This window comes from Pseudophryne corroboree, chromosome 1, assembly GCF_028390025.1.
Source record: "Pseudophryne corroboree isolate aPseCor3 chromosome 1, aPseCor3.hap2, whole genome shotgun sequence".
Classification (NCBI taxonomy): domain Eukaryota; kingdom Metazoa; phylum Chordata; class Amphibia; order Anura; family Myobatrachidae; genus Pseudophryne; species Pseudophryne corroboree.
In genome coordinates this window covers 662,893,208-662,914,184 of record NC_086444.1, presented here as the reverse complement: position 1 = coordinate 662,914,184, position 20,977 = coordinate 662,893,208, and the positions used below count along the sequence as shown (strand labels likewise).

At 45.5% G+C, this 20,977-nt stretch overlaps 1 protein-coding gene across 7 annotated transcripts in view; it reads left to right on the top strand.

The window, feature by feature from the left end:
- Positions 1-20,977, top strand: part of SHOC1 (shortage in chiasmata 1) — a 642,525-nt gene that overhangs the window by 316,043 nt on the left and 305,505 nt on the right. For all 7 annotated transcript variants that reach the window (XM_063914688.1, XM_063914690.1, XM_063914693.1 and 4 more), the window contains one exon: positions 2,173-2,313. In XM_063914688.1, coding sequence (XP_063770758.1) covers positions 2,173-2,313 — 141 coding nt within the window. The remainder of the gene's footprint in view (positions 1-2,172; positions 2,314-20,977) is intronic.

Genomic DNA, 20,977 nt, shown 5'->3' with positions numbered 1-20,977 from the left:
TACGCTGATAAAGGCTAGGAAGGACGTAACAGCGAAACATTATCACCGGATATGGCGAAAATATGTTTCTTGGTGTGAGGCCAGCAATGCTCCTACAGAGGAGTTTCAGCTGGGCCGTTTCCTTCACTTCCTTCAGTCAGGAGTGGATTTGGGCCTGAAGTTAGGCTCAATTAAGGTCCAGATTTCGGCCCTTTCCATTTTCTTTCAAAAGGAGTTGGCTTCTCTGCCAGAAGTTCAGACGTTTGTGAAAGGAGTGCTGCATATTCAGCCTCCCTTTGTGCCTCCAGTGGCACCTTGGGATCTTAACGTGGTGTTGAGTTTCCTGAAATCACACTGGTTTGAACCACTTAAAACAGTGGAGTTGAAATATCTCACGTGGAAGGTGGTCATGCTATTAGCCTTGGCTTCGGCTAAGCGCGTGTCAGAATTAGCGGCTTTGTCTCATAAAAGCCCATATCTGATTTTCCATTTGGATAGAGCGGAATTTAGGACACGTCCACAATTTCTGCCAAAAGTGGTCTCATCCTTTCATATGAACCAACCTATTGTGGTGCCTGTGGCTACTCGTGACTTGGAGGATTCCGAGTTACTTGATGTGGTCTGGGCTTTAAAAGTTTATGTAGCCAGAACGGCTAGAGTCAGGAAAACAGTCACTGTTTATCCTGTATGCAACCAACAAGCTTGGAGCTCCTGCTTCAAAGCAGACTATTGCTCGCTGGATCTGTAACACGATTCAGCAGGCTTATTCTGTGGCTGGATTGCCGCAGCCAAAATCAGTGAAAGCCCATTCCACTAGAAGGTGGGCTCTTCTTGGGCGGCTGCCCGAGGGGTCTCGGCATTACAGCTATGCCGAGCTGCTACTTGGTCAGGTGCAAATACGTTTGCAAAGTTCTACAAGTTTGATACCCTGGCTGAGGAGGACCTATCGTTTGCTCAATCGGTGCTGCAGAGTCATCCGCACTCTCCCGCCCGTTTGGGAGCTTTGGTATAATCCCCATGGTCCTTACGGAGTACCCAGCATCCACTAGGACGTTAGAGAAAATAAGATTTTACTTACCGGTAAATCTATTTCTCGTAGTCCGTAGTGGATGCTGGGCGCCCGTCCCAAGTGCGGACTTTTTCTGCAATGCTTGTATATAGTTATTTCTTAAATAAGGGTTATGTTATAGTTGCATCAGGGGTTATCTGATGCTCTGTTATTGTTCATACTGTTAACTGGGTAAAGTTATCACAAGTTATACGGTGTCATTGGTGTGGCTGGTATGAGTCTTACCCTGGATTCCCAAAATCCTTTCCTTGTACTGTCAGCTCTTCCGGGCACAGTTTCTTTAACTGAGGTCTGGAGGAGGGACATAGAGGGAGGAGCCAGAGCACACCAGAATCCAAATTCTTTCTTAAAGTGCCCATGTCTCCTGCGGAGCCCGTCTATTCCCCATGGTCCTTACGGAGTCCCCAGCATCCACTACGGACTACGAGAAATAGATTTACCGGTAAGTAAAATCTAATTTATTATTCCTAGGTGTATGTGTTTTCTTCCAGTTGTCAGTAGTATTTTCCTTGTAGTGACCCCTGCAACAGTCCAAGTATACATTTATTTGGAGGACTTTATATTTCAATAAAAGTAGTTTGTAGAGTTTTATTTCAAGTGCACCTACCAGCAGTATGTACAAATTGATGTGCGGTATGAATCATAGTTCCCTTGGTGAATGTTCTTAGAGTCACGGCATCGCCCTTTGGTTCTATTATTGTTCAGTTTGTTTAGTGAAAGAGTCTCAACACCAGCAACATTACACCTCTGCTTCTTGTTTTCTGCATATTTATTAAGCTGAAATTGCAGGAACTCATTTTTTATTTTGGGGGGATCCCCTGAAAATCTAAGGATCCCCAGTATTTAAGATGGAGGTTCCCGCCATTTCCGACTGCAAAGCAACCTCCATAGGTTTCTGGATATGACGTTAACTCATAATATTTTTCAGCAGGACAGTTTTTTATTATATATGGCAAAGTTGTGTGTTCATTTTTTTATAATATGCTAATGTATTTGCACAACTTTTTACATCATTTACATATACTTAGGTTACAATGAGATGTTTTAATTTACATATAATTCCAATGGCTTTATTTCTGTCTAAGGCTTCACCTTTTATTTGTTACTGCTTTCTACTTTCAAAGCTAATGGCACGCAGAACTGTAGGCCAGAGCACAAGGAAAACAATGTTGTGTCTTGCAATGCCGAATATGATGGCAGTCCTCAGAAGAGATCAGAAGAAAATTCGAAGCACCATCAAATAACTGTACATTTTACACCTACAGGTAATATACCGCATAAGTAGATTATGCTCACATTTTGTAACTGTAATGCACAAATACTGGCCAAATGTCTTTTTACTAGAGATGAGCGCCGGAAATTTTTCGGGTTTTGTGTTTTGGTTTTGGGTTCGGTTCCGCGGCCGTGTTTTGGGTTCGACCGCGTTTTGGCAAAACCTCACCGAATTTTTTTTGTCGGATTCGGGTGTGTTTTGGATTCGGGTGTTTTTTTTTAAAAACCCTAAAAAACAGCTTAAATCATAGAATTTGGGGGTCATTTTGATCCCAAAGTATTATTAACCTCAAAAACCATAATTTACACTCATTTTCAGTCTATTCTGAATACCTCACACCTCACAATATTATTTTTAGTCCTAAAATTTGCACCGAGGTCGCTGTGTGAGTAAGATAAGCGACCCTAGTGGCCGACACAAACACCGGGCCCATCTAGGAGTGGCACTGCAGTGTCACGCAGGATGTCCCTTCCAAAAAACCCTCCCCAAACAGCACATGACGCAAAGAAAAAAAGAGGCGCAATGAGGTAGCTGACTGTGTGAGTAAGATAAGCGACCCTAGTGGCCGACACAAACACCGGGCCCATCTAGGAGTGGCACTGCAGTGTCACGCAGGATGGCCCTTCCAAAAAACCCTCCCCAAACAGCACATGACGCAAAGAAAAAAAGAGGCGCAGTGAGGTAGCTGACTGTGTGAGTAAGATAAGCGACCCTAGTGGCCGACACAAACACCGGGCCCATCTAGGAGTGGCACTGCAGTGTCACGCAGGATGGCCCTTCCAAAAAACCCTCCCCAAACAGCACATGACGCAAAGAAAAAGAAAAGAAAAAAGAGGTGCAAGATGGAATTGTCCTTGGGCCCTCCCACCCACCCTTATGTTGTATAAACAGGGCATGCACACTTTAACCAACCCATAATTTCAGTGACAGGGTCTGCCACACGACTGTGACTGATATGACGGGTTGGTTTGGACCCCCCCCAAAAAAGAAGCAATTAATCTCTCCTTGCACAAACTGGCTCTACAGAGGCAAGATGTCCACCTCATCATCATCCTCCGATATATCACCGTGTACATCCCCCTCCTCACAGATTATCAATTCGTCCCCACTGGAATCCACCATCTCAGCTCCCTGTGTACTTTGTGGAGGCAATTGCTGCTGGTCAATGTCTCCGCGGAGGAATTGATTATAATTCATTTTAATGAACATCATCTTCTCCACATTTTCTGGATGTAACCTCGTACGCCGATTGCTGACAAGGTGAGCGGCGGCACTAAACACTCTTTCGGAGTACACACTTGTGGGAGGGCAACTTAGGTAGAATAAAGCCAGTTTGTGCAAGGGCCTCCAAATTGCCTCTTTTTCCTGCCAGTATAAGTACGGACTGTGTGACGTGCCTACTTGGATGCGGTCACTCATATAATCCTCCACCATTCTTTCAATGTTGAGAGAATCATATGCAGTGACAGTAGACGACATGTCCGTAATCGTTGTCAGGTCCTTCAGTCCGGACCAGATGTCAGCATCAGCAGTCGCTCCAGACTGCCCTGCATCACCGCCAGCGGGTGGGCTCGGAATTCTGAGCCTTTTCCTCGCACCCCCAGTTGCGGGAGAATGTGAAGGAGGAGATGTTGACAGGTCGCGTTCCGCTTGACTTGACAATTTTCTCACCAGCAGGTCTTTCAACCCCAGCAGACTTGTGTCTGCCGGAAAGAGAGATCCAAGGTAGGCTTTAAATCTAGGATCGAGCATGGTGGCCAAAATGTAGTGCTCTGATTTCAACAGATTGACCACCCGTGAATCCTTGTTAAGCGAATTAAGGGCTCCATCCACAAGTCCCACATGCCTAGCGGAATCGCTCCGTGTTAGCTCCTCCTTCAATGTCTCCAGCTTCTTCTGCAAAAGCCTGATGAGGGGAATGACCTGACTCAGGCTGGCAGTGTCTGAACTGACTTCACGTGTGGCAAGTTCAAAGGGCATCAGAACCTTGCACAACGTTGAAATCATTCTCCACTGCGCTTGAGACAGGTGCATTCCACCTCCTATATCGTGCTGAATTGTATAGGCTTGAATGGCCTTTTGCTGCTCCTCCAACCTCTGAAGCATATAGAGGGTTGAATTCCACCTCGTTACCACTTCTTGCTTCAGATGATGGCAGGGCAGGTTCAGTAGTTTTTGGTGGTGCTCCAGTCTTCTGTACGTGGTGCCTGTACGCCGAAAGTGTCCCGCAATTCTTCTGGCCACCGACAGCATCTCTTGCACGCCCCTGTCGTTTTTTTAAAAATTCTGCACCACCAAATTCAAGGTATGTGCAAAACATGGGACGTGCTGGAATTTGCCCATATTTAATGCACACACAATATTGCTGGCGTTGTCCGATGCCACAAATCCACAGGAGAGTCCAATTGGGGTAAGCCATTCCGCGATGATCTTCCTCAGTTGCCGTAAGAGGTTTTCAGCTGTGTGCGTATTCTGGAAAGCGGTGATACAAAGCGTAGCCTGCCTAGGAAAGAGTTGGCGTTTGCGAGATGCTGCTACTGGTGCCGCCGCTGCTGTTCTTGCGGCGGGAGTCCATACATCTACCCAGTGGGCTGTCACAGTCATATAGTCCTGACCCTGCCCTGCTCCACTTGTCCACATGTCCGTGGTTAAGTGGACATTGGGTACAACTGCATTTTTTAGGACACTGGTGAGTCTTTTTCTGACGTCCGTGTACATTCTCGGTATCGCCTGCCTAGAGAAGTGGAACCTAGATGGTATTTGGTAACGGGGGCACACTGCCTCAATAAATTGTCTAGTTCCCTGTGAACTAACGGCGGATACCGGACGCACGTCTAACACCAACATAGTTGTCAAGGCCTCAGTTATCCGCTTTGCAGCAGGATGACTGCTGTGATATTTCATCTTCCTCGCAAAGGACTGTTGAACAGTCAATTGCTTACTGGAAGTAGTACAAGTGGGCTTACGACTTCCCCTCTGGGATGACCATCGACTCCCAGCAGCAACAACAGCAGCGCCAGCAGCAGTAGGCGTTACACGCAAGGATGCATCGGAGGAATCCCAGGCAGGAGAGGAATCATCAGAATTGCCAGTGACATGGCCTGCAGGACTATTGGCATTCCTGGGGAAGGAGGAAATTGACACTGAGGGAGTTGGTGGGGTGGTTTGCGTGAGCTTGGTTACAAGAGGAAGGGATTTACTGGTCAGTGGACTGCTTCCGCTGTCGGCCAAAGTTTTTGAACTTGTCACTGACTTATTATGAATGCGCTGCAGGTGACGTATAAGGGAGGATGTTCCGAGGTGGTTAACGTCCTTACCCCTACTTATTACAGCTTGACAAAGGGAACACACGGCTTGACAAATGTTGTCCGCATTTCTGGTGAAATACTTCCACACCGAAGAGCTGATTTTTTTGGTATTTTCACCAGGCATGTCAACGGCCATATTCCTCCCACGGACAACAGGTGTCTCCCCGGGTGCCTGACTTAAACAAACCACCTCACCATCAGAATCCTCCTGGTCAATTTCCTCCCCAGCGCCAGCAACACCCATATCCTCCTCATCCTGGTGTACTTCAACACTGACATCTTCAATCTGACTATCAGGAACTGGACTGCGGGTGCTCCTTCCAGCACTTGCAGGGGGCGTGCAAATGGTGGAAGGCGCATGCTCTTCACGTCCAGTGTTGGGAAGGTCAGGCATCGCAACCGACACAATTGGACTCTCCTTGTGGATTTGGGATTTCGAAGAACGCACAGTTCTTTGCGGTGCTACTGCTTTTGCCAGCTTGAGTCTTTTCATTTTTCTAGCGAGAGGCTGAGTGCCTCCATCCTCATGTGAAGCTGAACCACTAGCCATGAACATAGGCCAGGGCCTCAGCCGTTCCTTGCCACTCCGTGTGGTAAATGGCATATTGGCAAGTTTACGCTTCTCCTCCGACAATTTTATTTTAGGTTTTGGAGTCCTTTTTTTACTGATATTTGGTGTTTTGGATTTGACATGCTCTGTACTATGACATTGGGCATCGGCCTTGGCAGACGACGTTGCTGGCATTTCATCGTCTCGGCCATGACTAGTGGCAGCAGCTTCAGCACGAGGTGGAAGTGGATCTTGATCTTTCCCTAATTTTGGAACCTCAACATTTTTGTTCTCCATATTTTAATAGGCACAACTAAAAGGCACCTCAGGTAAACAATGGAGATGGATGGATACTAGTATACAATTATGGATGGACTGCCGAGTGCCGACACAGAGGTAGCTACAGCCGTGGACTATTGTACTGTACTGTGTCTGCTGCTAATATAGACTGGATGATAATGAGATGTAGTATGTATGTATAAAGAAGAAAGAAAAAAAAACCACGGGTAGGTGGTATACAATTATGGACGGACTGCCGAGTGCCGACACAGAGGTAGCTACAGCCGTGGACTACCGTACTGTGTCTGCTGCTAATATAGACTGGTTGATAAAGAGATGTAGTATGTATGTATAAAGAAGAAAGAAAAAAAAACCACGGGTAGGTGGTATACAATTATGGATGGACTGCCGAGTGCCGACACAGAGGTAGCTACAGCCGTGGACTACCGTACTGTACTGTGTCTGCTGCTAATATAGACTGGATGATAATGAGATGTAGTATGTATAAAGAAGAAAGAAAAAAAAACCACGGGTTGGTGGTATACAATTATGGATGGACTGCCGAGTGCCGACACAGAGGTAGCTACAGCCGTGGACTACCGTACTGTGTCTGCTGCTAATATAGACTGGTTGATAATGAGATGTAGTATGTATAAAGAAGAAAGAAAAAAAAAACCACGGGTAGGTGGTATACAATTATGGACGGACTGCCGAGTGCCGACACAGAGGTAGCTACAGCCGTGGACTACCGTACTGTACTGTGTCTGCTGCTAATATAGACTGGATGATAATGAGATGTAGTATGTATAAAGAAGAAAGAAAAAAAAACCACGGGTAGGTGGTATACAATTATGGATGGACTGCCGAGTGCCGACACAGAGGTAGCTACAGCCGTGGACTACCGTACTGTGTCTGCTGCTAATATAGACTGGTTGATAAAGAGATGTAGTATGTATGTATAAAGAAGAAAGAAAAAAAAACCACGGGTAGGTGGTATACAATTATGGACGGACTGCCGAGTGCCGACACAGAGGTAGCTACAGCCGTGGACTACCGTACTGTGTCTGCTGCTAATATAGACTGGTTGATAAAGAGATGTAGTATGTATGTATAAAGAAGAAAGAAAAAAAAACCACGGGTAGGTGGTATACAATTATGGATGGACTGCCGAGTGCCGACACAGAGGTAGCTACAGCCGTGGACTACCGTACTGTACTGTGTCTGCTGCTAATATAGACTGGATGATAATGAGATGTAGTATGTATGTATAAAGAAGAAAGAAAAAAAAAAACACGGGTAGGTGGTATACAATTATGGATGGACTGCCGAGTGCCGACACAGAGGTAGCTACAGCCGTGGACTACCGTACTGTGTCTGCTGCTAATATAGACTGGTTGATAAAGAGATGTAGTATGTATGTATAAAGAAGAAAGAAAAAAAAACCACGGGTAGGTGGTATACAATTATGGACGGACTGCCGAGTGCCGACACAGAGGTAGCTACAGCCGTGGACTACCGTACTGTGTCTGCTGCTAATATAGACTGGTTGATAAAGAGATGTAGTATGTATGTATAAAGAAGGAAGAAAAAAAAAACCACGGGTAGGTGGTATACAATTATGGATGGACTGCCGAGTGCCGACACAGAGGTAGCTACAGCCGTGGACTACTGTACTGTGTCTGCTGCTAATATAGACTGGTTGATAAAGAGATGTAGTATGTATGTATAAAGAAGAAAGAAAAAAAAACCACGGGTAGGTGGTATACAATTATGGATGGACTGCCGAGTGCCGACACAGAGGTAGCTACAGCCGTGGACTACCGTACTGTACTGTATCTGCTGCTAATATAGACTGGATGATAATGAGATGTAGTATGTATAAAGAAGAAAGAAAAAAAAAACACGGGTAGGTGGTATACAATTATGGATGGACTGCCGAGTGTCGACACAGAGGTAGCTACAGCCGTGGACTACCGTACTGTGTCTGCTGCTAATATAGACTGGTTGATAATGAGATGTAGTATGTATAAAGAAGAAAGAAAAAAAAAACCACGGGTAGGTGGTATACAATTATGGACGGACTGCCGAGTGCCGACACAGAGGTAGCTACAGCCGTGGACTACCGTACTGTACTGTGTCTGCTGCTAATATAGACTGGATGATAATGAGATGTAGTATGTATAAAGAAGAAAGAAAAAAAAAACCACGGGTAGGTGGTATACAATTATGGATGGACTGCCGAGTGCCGACACAGAGGTAGCTACAGCCGTGAACTACCGTACTGTGTCTGCTGCGACTGGATGATAAATAATGATATAAAAAATATATATATATCACTACTGCAGCCGGACAGGTATATATTATATAATGACGGACCTGCTGGACACTGTCTGTCAGCAGAATGAGTTTTTTATTTTATAGAATAAAAAAACACCACACAAGTCACACGACGTGTGTTTAACTTTTACAGGCAGACATTCACAATACAATATAGTATACTATATACTGGTGGTCAGGTCACTGGTCAGTCACACTGGCAGTGGCACTCCTGCAGAAAAAAAGTGTGCACTGTTTAATTTTAATATGTACTCCTGGCTCCTGCTATAACCTAACTGCTCCCCAGTCTCCCCCACAATTAAGCTGTGTGAGCACAGTCAGATATTATACATAGATGATGCAGCACACTGGGCTGAGCACAGATATGGTATGTGACTGAGTCACTGTGTATCGTTTTTTCAGGCAGAGAACGGATTATATTAAATAATATAAAACTGCACTGGTGGTCACTGGTCAGTCACTAGTATAACTAACTAATACTATCAGCAAAATTCTGCACTCTCTGTCTGAGTACTCCTCCTAAGCTCCAGTAAATGAAGTGTCACTGTCTCACTCTGTCACTAGTATAACTAACTAATACTATCAGCAAAATTCTGCACTCTCTGTCTGAGTACTCCTCCTAAGCTCCAGTAAATGAAGTGTCACTGTCTCACTCTCACTCTCCTATCTATTTCTTCTCTAAACGGAGAGGACGCCAGCCACGTCCTCTCACTATCAATCTCAATGCACGTGTAAAATGGCGGCGACGCGCGGCTCCTTATATAGAATCCGAGTCTCGCGATAGAATCCGAGCCTCGCGAGAATCCGACAGCGTCATGATGACGTTCGGGCGCGCTCGGGTTAACCGAGCAAGGCGGGAAGATTCGAGTCGCTCGGATCCGTGTAAAAAAAGCTGAAGTTCGGGCGGGTTCGGATTCCGAGGAACCGAACCCGCTCATCACTACTTTTTACAGATATTTTTTTATGTAGGGACATGTTTATTAAAGCTATTTTGCAGGAAATCCCCCTAAAAAAGACAAAATCAAACTATCCCTTAGATGTAACAAGGGGAGTGGGGGCTGGGCCCTAAAGACACGTTCTCAGCGAATTAAGGCCCAGGCCCAAATGTATTAAGCCTTAAAAAGAGATAAAGGGGAGATGGATAAAGAGTGATAAATGACCAGTCAACCAGCTTCCTAACTGCCATGTCACAGGCTGTGTTTTAAAAATGACAGGTAGGAGCTGGTTGGCTGGTGCTTTAACACTCTTTATCCATCTCCCCTTTGGTGGTGCATATAAAGCCAGTCCAGCCCAGAGGAGAATCGCCAGTGCAACAAGTCACTATTCCTAGAGGCTGTTTGTTACTGCTCCCTTCTGCGGTTATTGGAATCTGTCCTGGTGCCTTAAATGAACCCTTGCCCGCTTTGTGCTCTGCATGCGCTTGGTTATACTTCAGTCCACCTTGCCTATATTGGAAATCTGCTGTTTTCCCTGCTAACTGTGCTTGGTCTGGGGTTATCCAGCTTGACTGGAACTGCTTGCCTCCCTGCACATCCTGTAAAGCCGTTCTGCATCTCAAGTATATCCTGTATAGCTGGAACTGCTCCACAGCTATCCTGTGTAATTGGAACTGCTCCATAGCTCTGTTTATCCTGTGTAACTGGAGTTACTCTGCAGCTCAGTATATTCTGTATAACTGGAACTGCTCTGCATTTCAAGTATATTCTGTATAACTGGAACTGCTCCGCAGCTCAGTATATCCTGTGTAACTGGAACTGTCCCGCAGCTCAGTATATCCTATATAACTGGAACTGTTCCGCAGCTCAGTATACTGTATCCTGTTTAACTAGAACTGCTCTGCATCTCAAAGTATCTAGTACTATACCACAGCGTTTACATAGTTAACTTAGTGCTTAATACTCAACTTCCATTGTGATTTCAGGTCTTCCTCATTTCCTAATACATATTCACCAACACCATTGTGTACATGAGAAGGAACTATATTCTACCTCTTCGTCTAATTCCGACCATCAGTGAATCCTCCATTGCTTCCCCTACCTCAACGGTAATGGAAACTCACCAAGATCTGACATTGTCCACTTAGTTGCGCACTGCCAACCTGGTTCCCCCTCCCAAAGGGCACAGCCAAACATTTGGCAAGCATGCCCTGGGTTCCTATTGATACAGAAACAGAATGTCACTAACAAAAATAATAAAGAGAACCAAGCATCAAGAATCATACACATATCTATGTCCCGCATATGCTGTTTCAACTTTATCATTAACCCTAGTTGTAACTAGAGATGAGCGGGTTGGGTTCGTCGAGATCCGAACCCCCCCGAACTTCACGTGTTTTTCACGGGTCCGAGGCAGCCTCGGATCTTCCCGCCTTGCTCGGTTAACCCGAACGAGGACGAACGTCATCATCCCGCTGTCGGATTCTCGCAAGATTCGTATTCCATATAAAGAGCCGCGCGTCGCCGCCATTTTCACTCGTGCATTGGAGATTGAACGGAGAGGACGTGGCTACGTTCTCTGCCTGAAAAGCTCCATATCTGTGCTCAGTGTGCTGCAAATATCTGTGCTCAGTGTGCTGCAAATATCTACGTTCTCTGCCTGAAAACCTCCATATCTGTGCTCAGTGTGCTGCAAATATCTACGTTCTCTGCCTGAAAAGCTCCATATCTGTGCTCAGTGTGCTGCAAATATCTGTGCTCAGTGTGCTGCATTGTGGGGACCACCAGTATATAATTATAGTAGTACAGTACAGTAGGCCATTGCTGTATCTTGCAGATCCGTGTCAGACTCAGTTCTAGACAGTATCCTGATTATCAGTGCTCAATATCTGCTGCATTGTTGTGTGACCAGTATATACTATATATATATATTATATATAGTAGTACAGTGCAGCATTTCGGGGACAACCAGTATATATATATAGTAGTAAAGTACAGTAGGCCATTGCTGTATCTTGCAGCTCCGTGTCACTTCAAGTATCCATACCTGTGCTGCATTGTTTTTGAGCAGTATAGTAGTACAGTGCAGCATTTTGGGGACCACCAGTATATATATAGTAGTACAGTACAGTAGGCCATTGCTGTATCTTGCAGCTCTGTGTCACTTCAAGTATCCATATCTGTGCTGCATTGTTTGTAAGCAGTATAGTAGTACAGTGCAGCATTTTGGGGACAACCAGTATATATATATAGTAGTACAGTACAGTAGTCCATTGCTGTATCTTGCAGCTCCGTGTCACTTCAAGTATCCATTTCTGTGCTGCATTGTTTGTGAGCAGTATAGTAGTACAGTGCAGCATTTTGGGGACCAACAGTATATAGTAGTACAGTACAGTAGTCCATTGCTGTATCTTGCAGCTCCGTGTCACTTCAAGTATCCATATCTGTGCTGCATTGTTGTGAGCAGTATAGTAGTACAGTGCAGCATTTTGAGGACCACCAGTATATATATAGTAGTACAGTACAGTAGGCCATTGCTGTATCTTGCAGCTCCATGTCACTTCAAGTATCCATATCTGTGCTGCATTGTTTGTGAGCAGTATAGTAGTACAGTGCAGCATTTTGGGGACCAACAGTATATAGTAGTACAGTACAGTAGTCCATTGCTGTATCTTGCAGCTCTGTGTCACTTCAAGTATCCATATCTGTGCTGCATTGTTGTGAGCAGTATAGTAGTACAGTGCAGCATTTTGAGGACCACCAGTATATATATATATAGTAGTACAGTACAGTAGGCCATTGCTGTATCTTGCAGCTCCGTGTCACTTCAAGTATCCATATCTGTGCTGCATTGTTTGTGAGCAGTATAGTAGTACAGTGCAGCATTTTAGGGACCAACAGTACATATATAGTAGTACAGTACAGTAGGCCATTGCTGTATCTTGCAGCTCCGTGTCACTTCAAGTATCCATATCTGCGCTGCATTGTTTGTGAGCAGTATAGTAGTACAGTGCAGCATTTTGAGGACCAACAGTACATATATAGTAGTACAGTACAGTAGGCCATTGCTGTATCTTGCAGCTCCGTGTCACTTCAAGTATCCATATCTGTGCTGCATTGTTTGTGAGCAGTATAGTAGTACAGTGCAGCATTTTGGGGACCAACAGTATTTAGTAGTACAGTACAGTAGTCCATTGCTGTATCTTGCAGCTCCGTGTCACTTCAAGTATCCATATCTGTGCTGCATTGTTTGTGAGCAGTATAGTAGTACAGTGCAGCATTTTAGGGACCAACAGTACATATATAGTAGTACAGTACAGTAGGCCATTGCTGTATCTTGCAGCTCCGTGTCACTTCAAGTATCCATATCTGCGCTGCATTGTTTGTGAGCAGTATAGTAGTACAGTGCAGCATTTTGAGGACCAACAGTACATATATAGTAGTACAGTACAGTAGGCCATTGCTGTATCTTGCAGCTCCGTGTCACTTCAAGTATCCATATCTGTGCTGCATTGTTTGTGAGCAGTATAGTAGTACAGTGCAGCATTTTGGGGACCAACAGTATTTAGTAGTACAGTACAGTAGTCCATTGCTGTATCTTGCAGCTCGGTGTCACTTCAAGTATCCATATCTGTGCTGCATTGTTGTGAGCAGTATAGTAGTACAGTGCAGCATTTTGAGGACCACCAGTATATATATAGTAGTACAGTACAGTAGGCCATTGCTGTATCTTGCAGCTCCGTGTCACTTCAAGTATCCATATCTGTGCTGCATTGTTTGTGAGCAGTATAGTAGTACAGTGCAGCATTTTGGGGACCAACAGTATATAGTAGTACAGTACAGTAGTCCATTGCTGTATCTTGCAGCTCCGTGTCACTTCAAGTATCCATATCTGTGCTGCATTGTTGTGAGCAGTATAGTAGTACAGTGCAGCATTTTGAGGACCACCAGTATATATATATATAGTAGTACAGTACAGTAGGCCATTGCTGTATCTTGCAGCTCCGTGTCACTTCAAGTATCCATATCTATGCTGCATTGTTTGTGAGCAGTATAGTAGTACAGTGCAGCATTTTGGGTACCACCAGTATATATATAGTAGTACAGTACAGTAGTCCATTGTTGTATCTTGCAGCTCTGTGTCACTTCAAGTATCCATATCTGTGCTGCATTGTTTGTGAGCAGTATAGTAGTACAGTGCAGCATTTTAGGGGACCAACAGTATATAGTTGTACAGTACAGTAGTCCATTGCTGTATCTTGCAGCTCCGTGTCACTTCAAGTATCCATATCTGTGCTGCATTGTTTGTGAGCAGTATAGTAGTACGGTGCAGCATTTTGGGGACCACCAGTATATATATAGTAGTACAGTACAGTAGGCCATTGCTGTATCTTGCAGCTCCGTGTCACTTCAAGTATCCATATCTGTGCTGCATTGTTTGTTAGCAGTATAGTAGTACAGTGCAGCATTTTGGGGACCACCAGTATATATATAGTAGTACAGTACAGTAGTCCATTGCTGTATCTTGCAGCTCCGTGTCACTTCAAGTATCCATACCTGTGCTGCATTGTTTGTGAGCAGTATATAGTAGGCCATTGCTATTGATATAATAATATTACTGGCATATAATTCCACACATTAAAAAATGGAGAACAAAAATGTGGAGGATAAAATAGGGAAAGATCAAGATCCACTTCCACCTAGTGCTGAAGCTGCTGCCACTAGTCATGGCAGAGACGATTCAATGCCATCAACGTTGTCTGCCAAGGCCGATGCCCAGTGTCATAGTAGAGAGCGTGTAAAATCCAAAAAGCAAAAGTTCAGTAAAATGATGACCCAAAAAATCTAAATTAAAAGTGTCTGAGGAGAAGCGTAAACTTGCCAATGTGCCATTTACAACACGGAGTGGCAAGGAACGGCTGAGGCCCTGGCCTGCGTTCATGGCTAGTGGTTCAGCTTCACATGAGGATGGAAGCACTCATCCTCCCGCTAGAAAAATTAAAAGAGTTAAGCTGGCAAAAGCCCAGCCAAGAACTGTGCATTCTTCTAAATCACAAATCCCCAAGGAGAGTCATATTGTGTCGGTTGCGATGCCTGACCTTCCCAACACTGGACGGGAAGAGGTGGCTCCTTCCACCATTTGCACGCCCCCTGCAAGTGCTGGAAGGAGCACCCACAGTCCAGTTCCTGATAGTCAAATTGAAGATGTCACTGTTGAAGTACACCAGGATGAGGATATGGGTGTTGCTGGCGCTGAGGAGGAAATTGACAAGGAGGATTCTGATGGTGAGGTGGTTTGTTTAAGTAAGGCACCCGGGGAGACACCTGTTGTCCGTGGGATGAATAAGGCCATTCACATGCCTGGTCAAAATACCAAAAAAATCACCTCTTCGGTGTGGAATTATTTCAACAGAAATGCGGACAACTGGTGTCAAGCCTTGTGTTGCCTTTGTCAAGCTGTAATAAGTAGGGGTAAGGACGTTAACCACCTAGGAACATCCTACCATATACGTCACCTGGAGCGCATTCATCAGAAGTCATTGACAAGTTCAATAACTTTGGGTGACAGCGGAAGCAGTCCACTGACAGCTAAATCCTTTCCTCTTGTACCCAAGCTCCTGCAAACCACACCACCAACTCCCTCAGTGTCAATTTCCTCCTTAGACAGGAAAGCCAATAGTCCTGCAGGCCATGTCACTGGCAAGTTTGACGAGTCCTCTCCTGACTGGGATTCCTCCGATGGATCCTTGAGTGTAACGTCTACTGTTGCTGGCGCTGCTGTTGTTGCTGCTGGGAGTCGATCATCATCCCAGAGGGGAAGTCGGAAGACCACTTGTACTACTTACAGTAAGCAATTGGCTGTCCAACAGTCCTTTGCGAGGAAGATGAAATGTCACAGCAGTCATCCTGTTGCAAAACGGATAACTCAGGCCTTGGCAGCTGCGGTGGTGTTAAACGTGCGTCCGGTATCCGCTGTTAGTTCACAGGGACTTAGAGAATTTCTTGAGGTAGTGTGTCCCCGGTACCAAATACCATCTAGGTTCCGCTTCTCTAGGCAGGCGATACCGAGAATGTACACAGACGTCAGAAAAAGACTCACCAGTGTCCTAAAAAATGCAGTTGTACCCAAAGTCCACTTAACCACGGACATGTGGACAAGTGGAGCAGGGCAGACTCAGGACTATATGACTGTGACAGCCCACTGGGTAGATGTATTGCATCCCGCAGCAAGAACAGCAGCGGCGGCACCAGTAGCAGCATCTCGCAAACGCCAACTCGTTCCTAGGCAGGCTATGCTTTGTATCACCGCTTTCCATAAGAGGCACACAGCTGACAACCTCTTACGGAAACTGAGGAACATCATCGCAGATTGGCTTACCCCAATTGGACTCTCCTGGGGATTTGTGACATCGGACAGCGCCACCAATATTGTGCGTGCACTACATGTGGGCAAATTCCAGCACATCCCATGTTTTGCACATACATTGAATTTGGTGGTGCAGAATTTTTTTAAAAACAACAGGGGCATGCAAGAGATGCTGTCGGTGGGCCGAAGAATTGCGGGCCACTTTCGTCATTCAGCCACTGCGTGCCGAAGACTGGAGCACCAGCAAACACTCCTGAACCTGCCACGTCATTAGCTGAAGCAAGAGGTGGTAATGAGGTGGAATTCAACCCTCTATATGCTTCAGAGGATGGAGGAGCAGCAAAAGGCCATTCAAGCCTATACATCTGCCTACGATATAGGCAAAGGAGGGGGAATGCACCTGACTCAAGCGCAGTGGAGAATGATTTCAACGTTGTGCAAGGTTCTGCAACCCTTTGAACTTGCCACACTTGAAGTCAGTTCAGACACTGCCAGCCTGAGTCAGGTTATTCCCCTCATCAGGTTTTTGCAGAAGCAGCTGGAGAGATTGAAGGAGGAGCTAAAATGGAGCGATTCCGCTAGCCATGTGGGACTTGTGGATGGAGCCCTTCATTCGCTTAACCAGGATTCACGGGTGGTCAATCTGTTGAAATCAGAGCACTACATTTTGGCCACCGTGCTCGATCCTAGGTTTAAAGCCTACGTTGTAGCTCTCTTTCCGGCAGACACAAGTCTGCACATGTTCAAAGACCTGCTGGTGAGACACTTGTCAAGTCAAGCGGAACGTGACCCGCCAACAGCTGCTCCTTCATTTTCTCCCGCCACTGGAACTGCCAGGAAAAGGATCAGATTTCCAAAACTACCCACTGGCGGTGATGCAGGGCAGTCAGGAGCGAAAACTGACATCTCGTCTACTGTCACTGCATGTGATTCTGTCACCATTGAAAGAATGATGGAGGATTACATGAGTGACAGCATCCAAGTAGGCACGTCAGACAGTCCGTACGTATACTGGCAGGAAAAAGAGGCAATTTGGAGGCCCTTGCACAAACTGGCTTTATTTTACCTTAGTTGCCCCCCCCCCCCCCCCCCCCCTCCAGTGTGTACTCCGAAAGAGTGTTTAGGGCAGCCGGTCACCTTGTCAGTGGAGAAGATGATGATCATCAATGTGAATTATAATCAATTCCTCCGTGGAGACATTAACCAGCAATTGCCTACAGAAAGTACACAGGGACCTGAGATGGTGGATTCCAGTGGGGACAAATTAATACTCTGTGAGGAGGAAAATGTACACAGTGAAAGGGGTGAGGAATCGGAGGATGATGATGAGGTCGACATCTTGCCTCTGTAGAGCCAGTTTGAGCAAGGAGAGATTGATTGCTTCTTTTTTTGGTGGGGGCCCAAACCAACCAGGCATTTCAGCCACAGTCGTGTGGCAGACCCTGTCGCTGAAATGATGGGTTTGTTAAAGTGTGCATGTCCTGTTTATACAACATAAGGGTGGGTGGGTGGGAGGGCCCAAGGACAATTCCATCTTGCACCTCTTTTTTTTTATTTATTTATCTTTGCATCATGTGATGTTTTGGGCCAATTTTTATAAGTGCCATCCTGTCTGCCACTGCAGTGCCACTCCTAGATGGGCCAGGTGTTTGTGCCGCCCACTTGGGTCGCTTAGCTTAGTCATCCAGCGACCTCGGTGCAAATTTTAGGACTAAAAATAATATTGTGAAGTGTGAGGTGTTCAGAATAGACTGGAAATGAGTGGAAATTATGGTTATTGAGGTTAATAATACTATAGGATCACCCAAATTCTATGATTTAAGCTGTTTTTGAGGGGTTTTTGAAAAAAAACACCCCAATCCGACAAAAAATTTTCAGGGTGGTTTTGCCAAAACGCGTCCGAATCCAAAACACGGCCACGGAACCGAATCCAAAACCAAAACACAAAACCCGAAAAATTTCTGGTGCACATCTCTAGTTGTAACCTATATATTATAGAGATAGGGCCCTGGCCTGAGTTGAACCATGACACCAGCAGTGGTGAACCCACAGCACCACATTTTTAGATGTATACTTCATAAAGAAATACATATAAAAACCAGAACCATACCCTTACCATTTGGAAGTTCCTGGTGTGAGTTGTCACTATAACCACTTCCTTCTCAGTATCTCCATCTTTCTGAAATGTAGAAGTGGATGTGTGAGCCCTTTCTGGACCATGCTGCCAACAATCACTTAATGGCTTGCTAATGCCAACCCACCGGGAGTCACTGCACTAAAGGCAGCTTTTAGTGCATTATGTAAACACCCTACTGCATCTTGACCTACGAGACTTTCCACTAACTTTTATTTACACTATGGTCAGGACCAAGAAATCTGCTCAAAAGGAAACACACATCATCCAAAAGAGACCATGTCCCAGACAGATATGAGACCATTCCTGCAACCCACCCCATCCAAACCCACGGAAGATATTTCTGCCTCAGCCCCTCCTCTTTTCCTTCAGTTTCCCCGACGTCTTCTCCAAAAGCGGATCTGTCTCACTCTTTTCCCAAGGGAGAGAAAGATCTTTGGGATATTCTGGCGTTCATGAAAACCCTCCCCACGATGGTGGCCAATCTAGGGATTGGGATCGGCGGGATCCCAGGATTTAGGGCCAAAAATGGCCGGGATTCAATCCTAGGACTGATTCCAATCGTCAGTCATGAAGCAAGCATAGCCTGAATGACTTTCCTTCTGCTGTAGATGGCGAAATTATTACTTCTTTCTATAGGTACAGCTGGACCCTATTGTGCCAATATTGGTGAGATCTATCGTACTTTGGTTCAGGATGTTGATACACCATTTGAAATAGTTCTCAGTTTAAATTTTAGGTTTTTACTATTCGAGATATCTCTATATATTTTACTTTCTATGAATATTTTATGTGGATAGATGTGTTTACACCAATTTAAATAACTTGATGCTATAGTTATTTGGAGTGATATAGATTGTTTGGTTCATAATGAGCCTTTAGTGGTGACTCCCATGCCCCGCTCCCGCATACGGCCTTAGTGCCTTTTGGGTTTCTGGTCTCTCTGGGTACCAACCTGAACCTCCCCATTTCTCTCTTTTCATACTTGACCTCTTTTCTTAGTTTCTCTTTCCTGACCAATCCGAGAGCTATAGTGCATTCTAATTTTTTGGCACATATGACACTTCCAGGCAATCTTAAAATTGCATCAATCAATGCCAGAGGCCTCAAAGTCCCAGAAAAATGTTCCACTCTCCTTCGTTCTCTCTGGTCCGACAGGGTAGATGTTGCTTTAATCCAAGAAGAGACTCATTTTAAAACCTCAGCCTGCAGCCCTTCATTAGTTAACCCCCGTTTCCCTCTGGCTTACTAATGTAATAACAGCAGTCAGAGAGGGTCTTTTTCCCCCCTGGTATCCCCCCAGCACACTAAAAAATTACCTGAACCTATATAGTAATAGAATTTCAGAGAATTAGCCACACGTGTTTGCAAAGACATGTTTAGCTGCTGAGCCGCGCCAAGGCTTCTCCGCTATCAGCAGTCCTAACTCTACATAATAGCAGTGCCTATAGAGGGCCATGTAATTTGTCTACAGTAGGCCTCGTGATAAAGGCTCATGCTAAAACACATCCAGTCAGAGAGCTAACTTACCCGGTGTCACTGACCTAGGTTGGGGGTGTTGTGAACTCGGGGGTTCTTCCGATGGTAAGGAAGAGGAACCACAGTTGGGTCGGAACAGGGATGGCCTGATATAGGTCTTCCTCATACAGGACTCTGACAGTAAGGCTTGATGAAATTATTGAAGAACTTTATTGCAGGAAAAGGACAACACAATGTCACATAACAGAGAAGGAACGTATGGAGAAATGTCCAGGAAGTACTTGTGAGTGATGGTAAAAGATACTGGTGACTGAAGAACTTATGAGTGATGGTTTTAGAGACACTGATAATTTGAAGAACTTGAGAGCGGTGGTTAAAGACACTGATGATTTGAAGAACTTGAGAGCGGTGGTTAAAGACACTGATGATTTGAAGAACTTGAGAGCGGTGGTTAAAGACACTGATGATTTGAAGAACTTGAGAGCGGTGGTTAAAGACACTGGTGATTTGAAGAACTTGAGAGCGGTGGTTAAAGACACTGGTGATTTGAAGAACTTGAGAGCGGTGGTTAAAGACACTGATGATTTGAAGAACTTGAGAGCGGTGGTTAAAGACACTGGTGATTTGAAGAACTTGAGAGCGGTGGTTAAAGACACTGGTGATTTGAAGAACTTGAGAGCGGTGGTTAAAGACACTGGTGATTTGAAGAACTTGAGAGCAGGGGTTAAAGACACTGATGATGTGTATAACTTGAGAGCGATGGTTAAAGACACTGGGATATTACTGCAGAGAGATCCGCCGAGAACAGGAGCACTGGCATCCACTTCAGGGGAAAAGACGATACTCAGGCGCCGAGGCTCTTGGCGGAACAGTCTGATGACGTCACCAGTTCCCCGCCCACGTGATGCCGGGTGTCATGGCGGCGCCCCTGCCCCGGGGAACCGCCGGGAGCCGCGCCAGCCAGACGCCGGAGCCCGTGGACCACCGAAGGCGGAGGCCGCAACACCGACCAGCAGGCACGCAGGGGTAAGCGCGGTGAACGCTGCCTCTGGCGTGTGACACCCGGGAGTGCCCTTCAGAATCTCCCATTAGCACTACAAGGACCAGTATGCCTTCCAAATACTGCTCCCATTCAATGCCTTTCTTACACACGCAGACAAACAATTGCAGTTGCTCTATCATTCCTGGAGATAATTATATCAGGTGCTAGAAAGGGGGAGGGGTCACAGACAAACAGAAGACAGAGAGGGGTGTGCTTTTTCCCCCG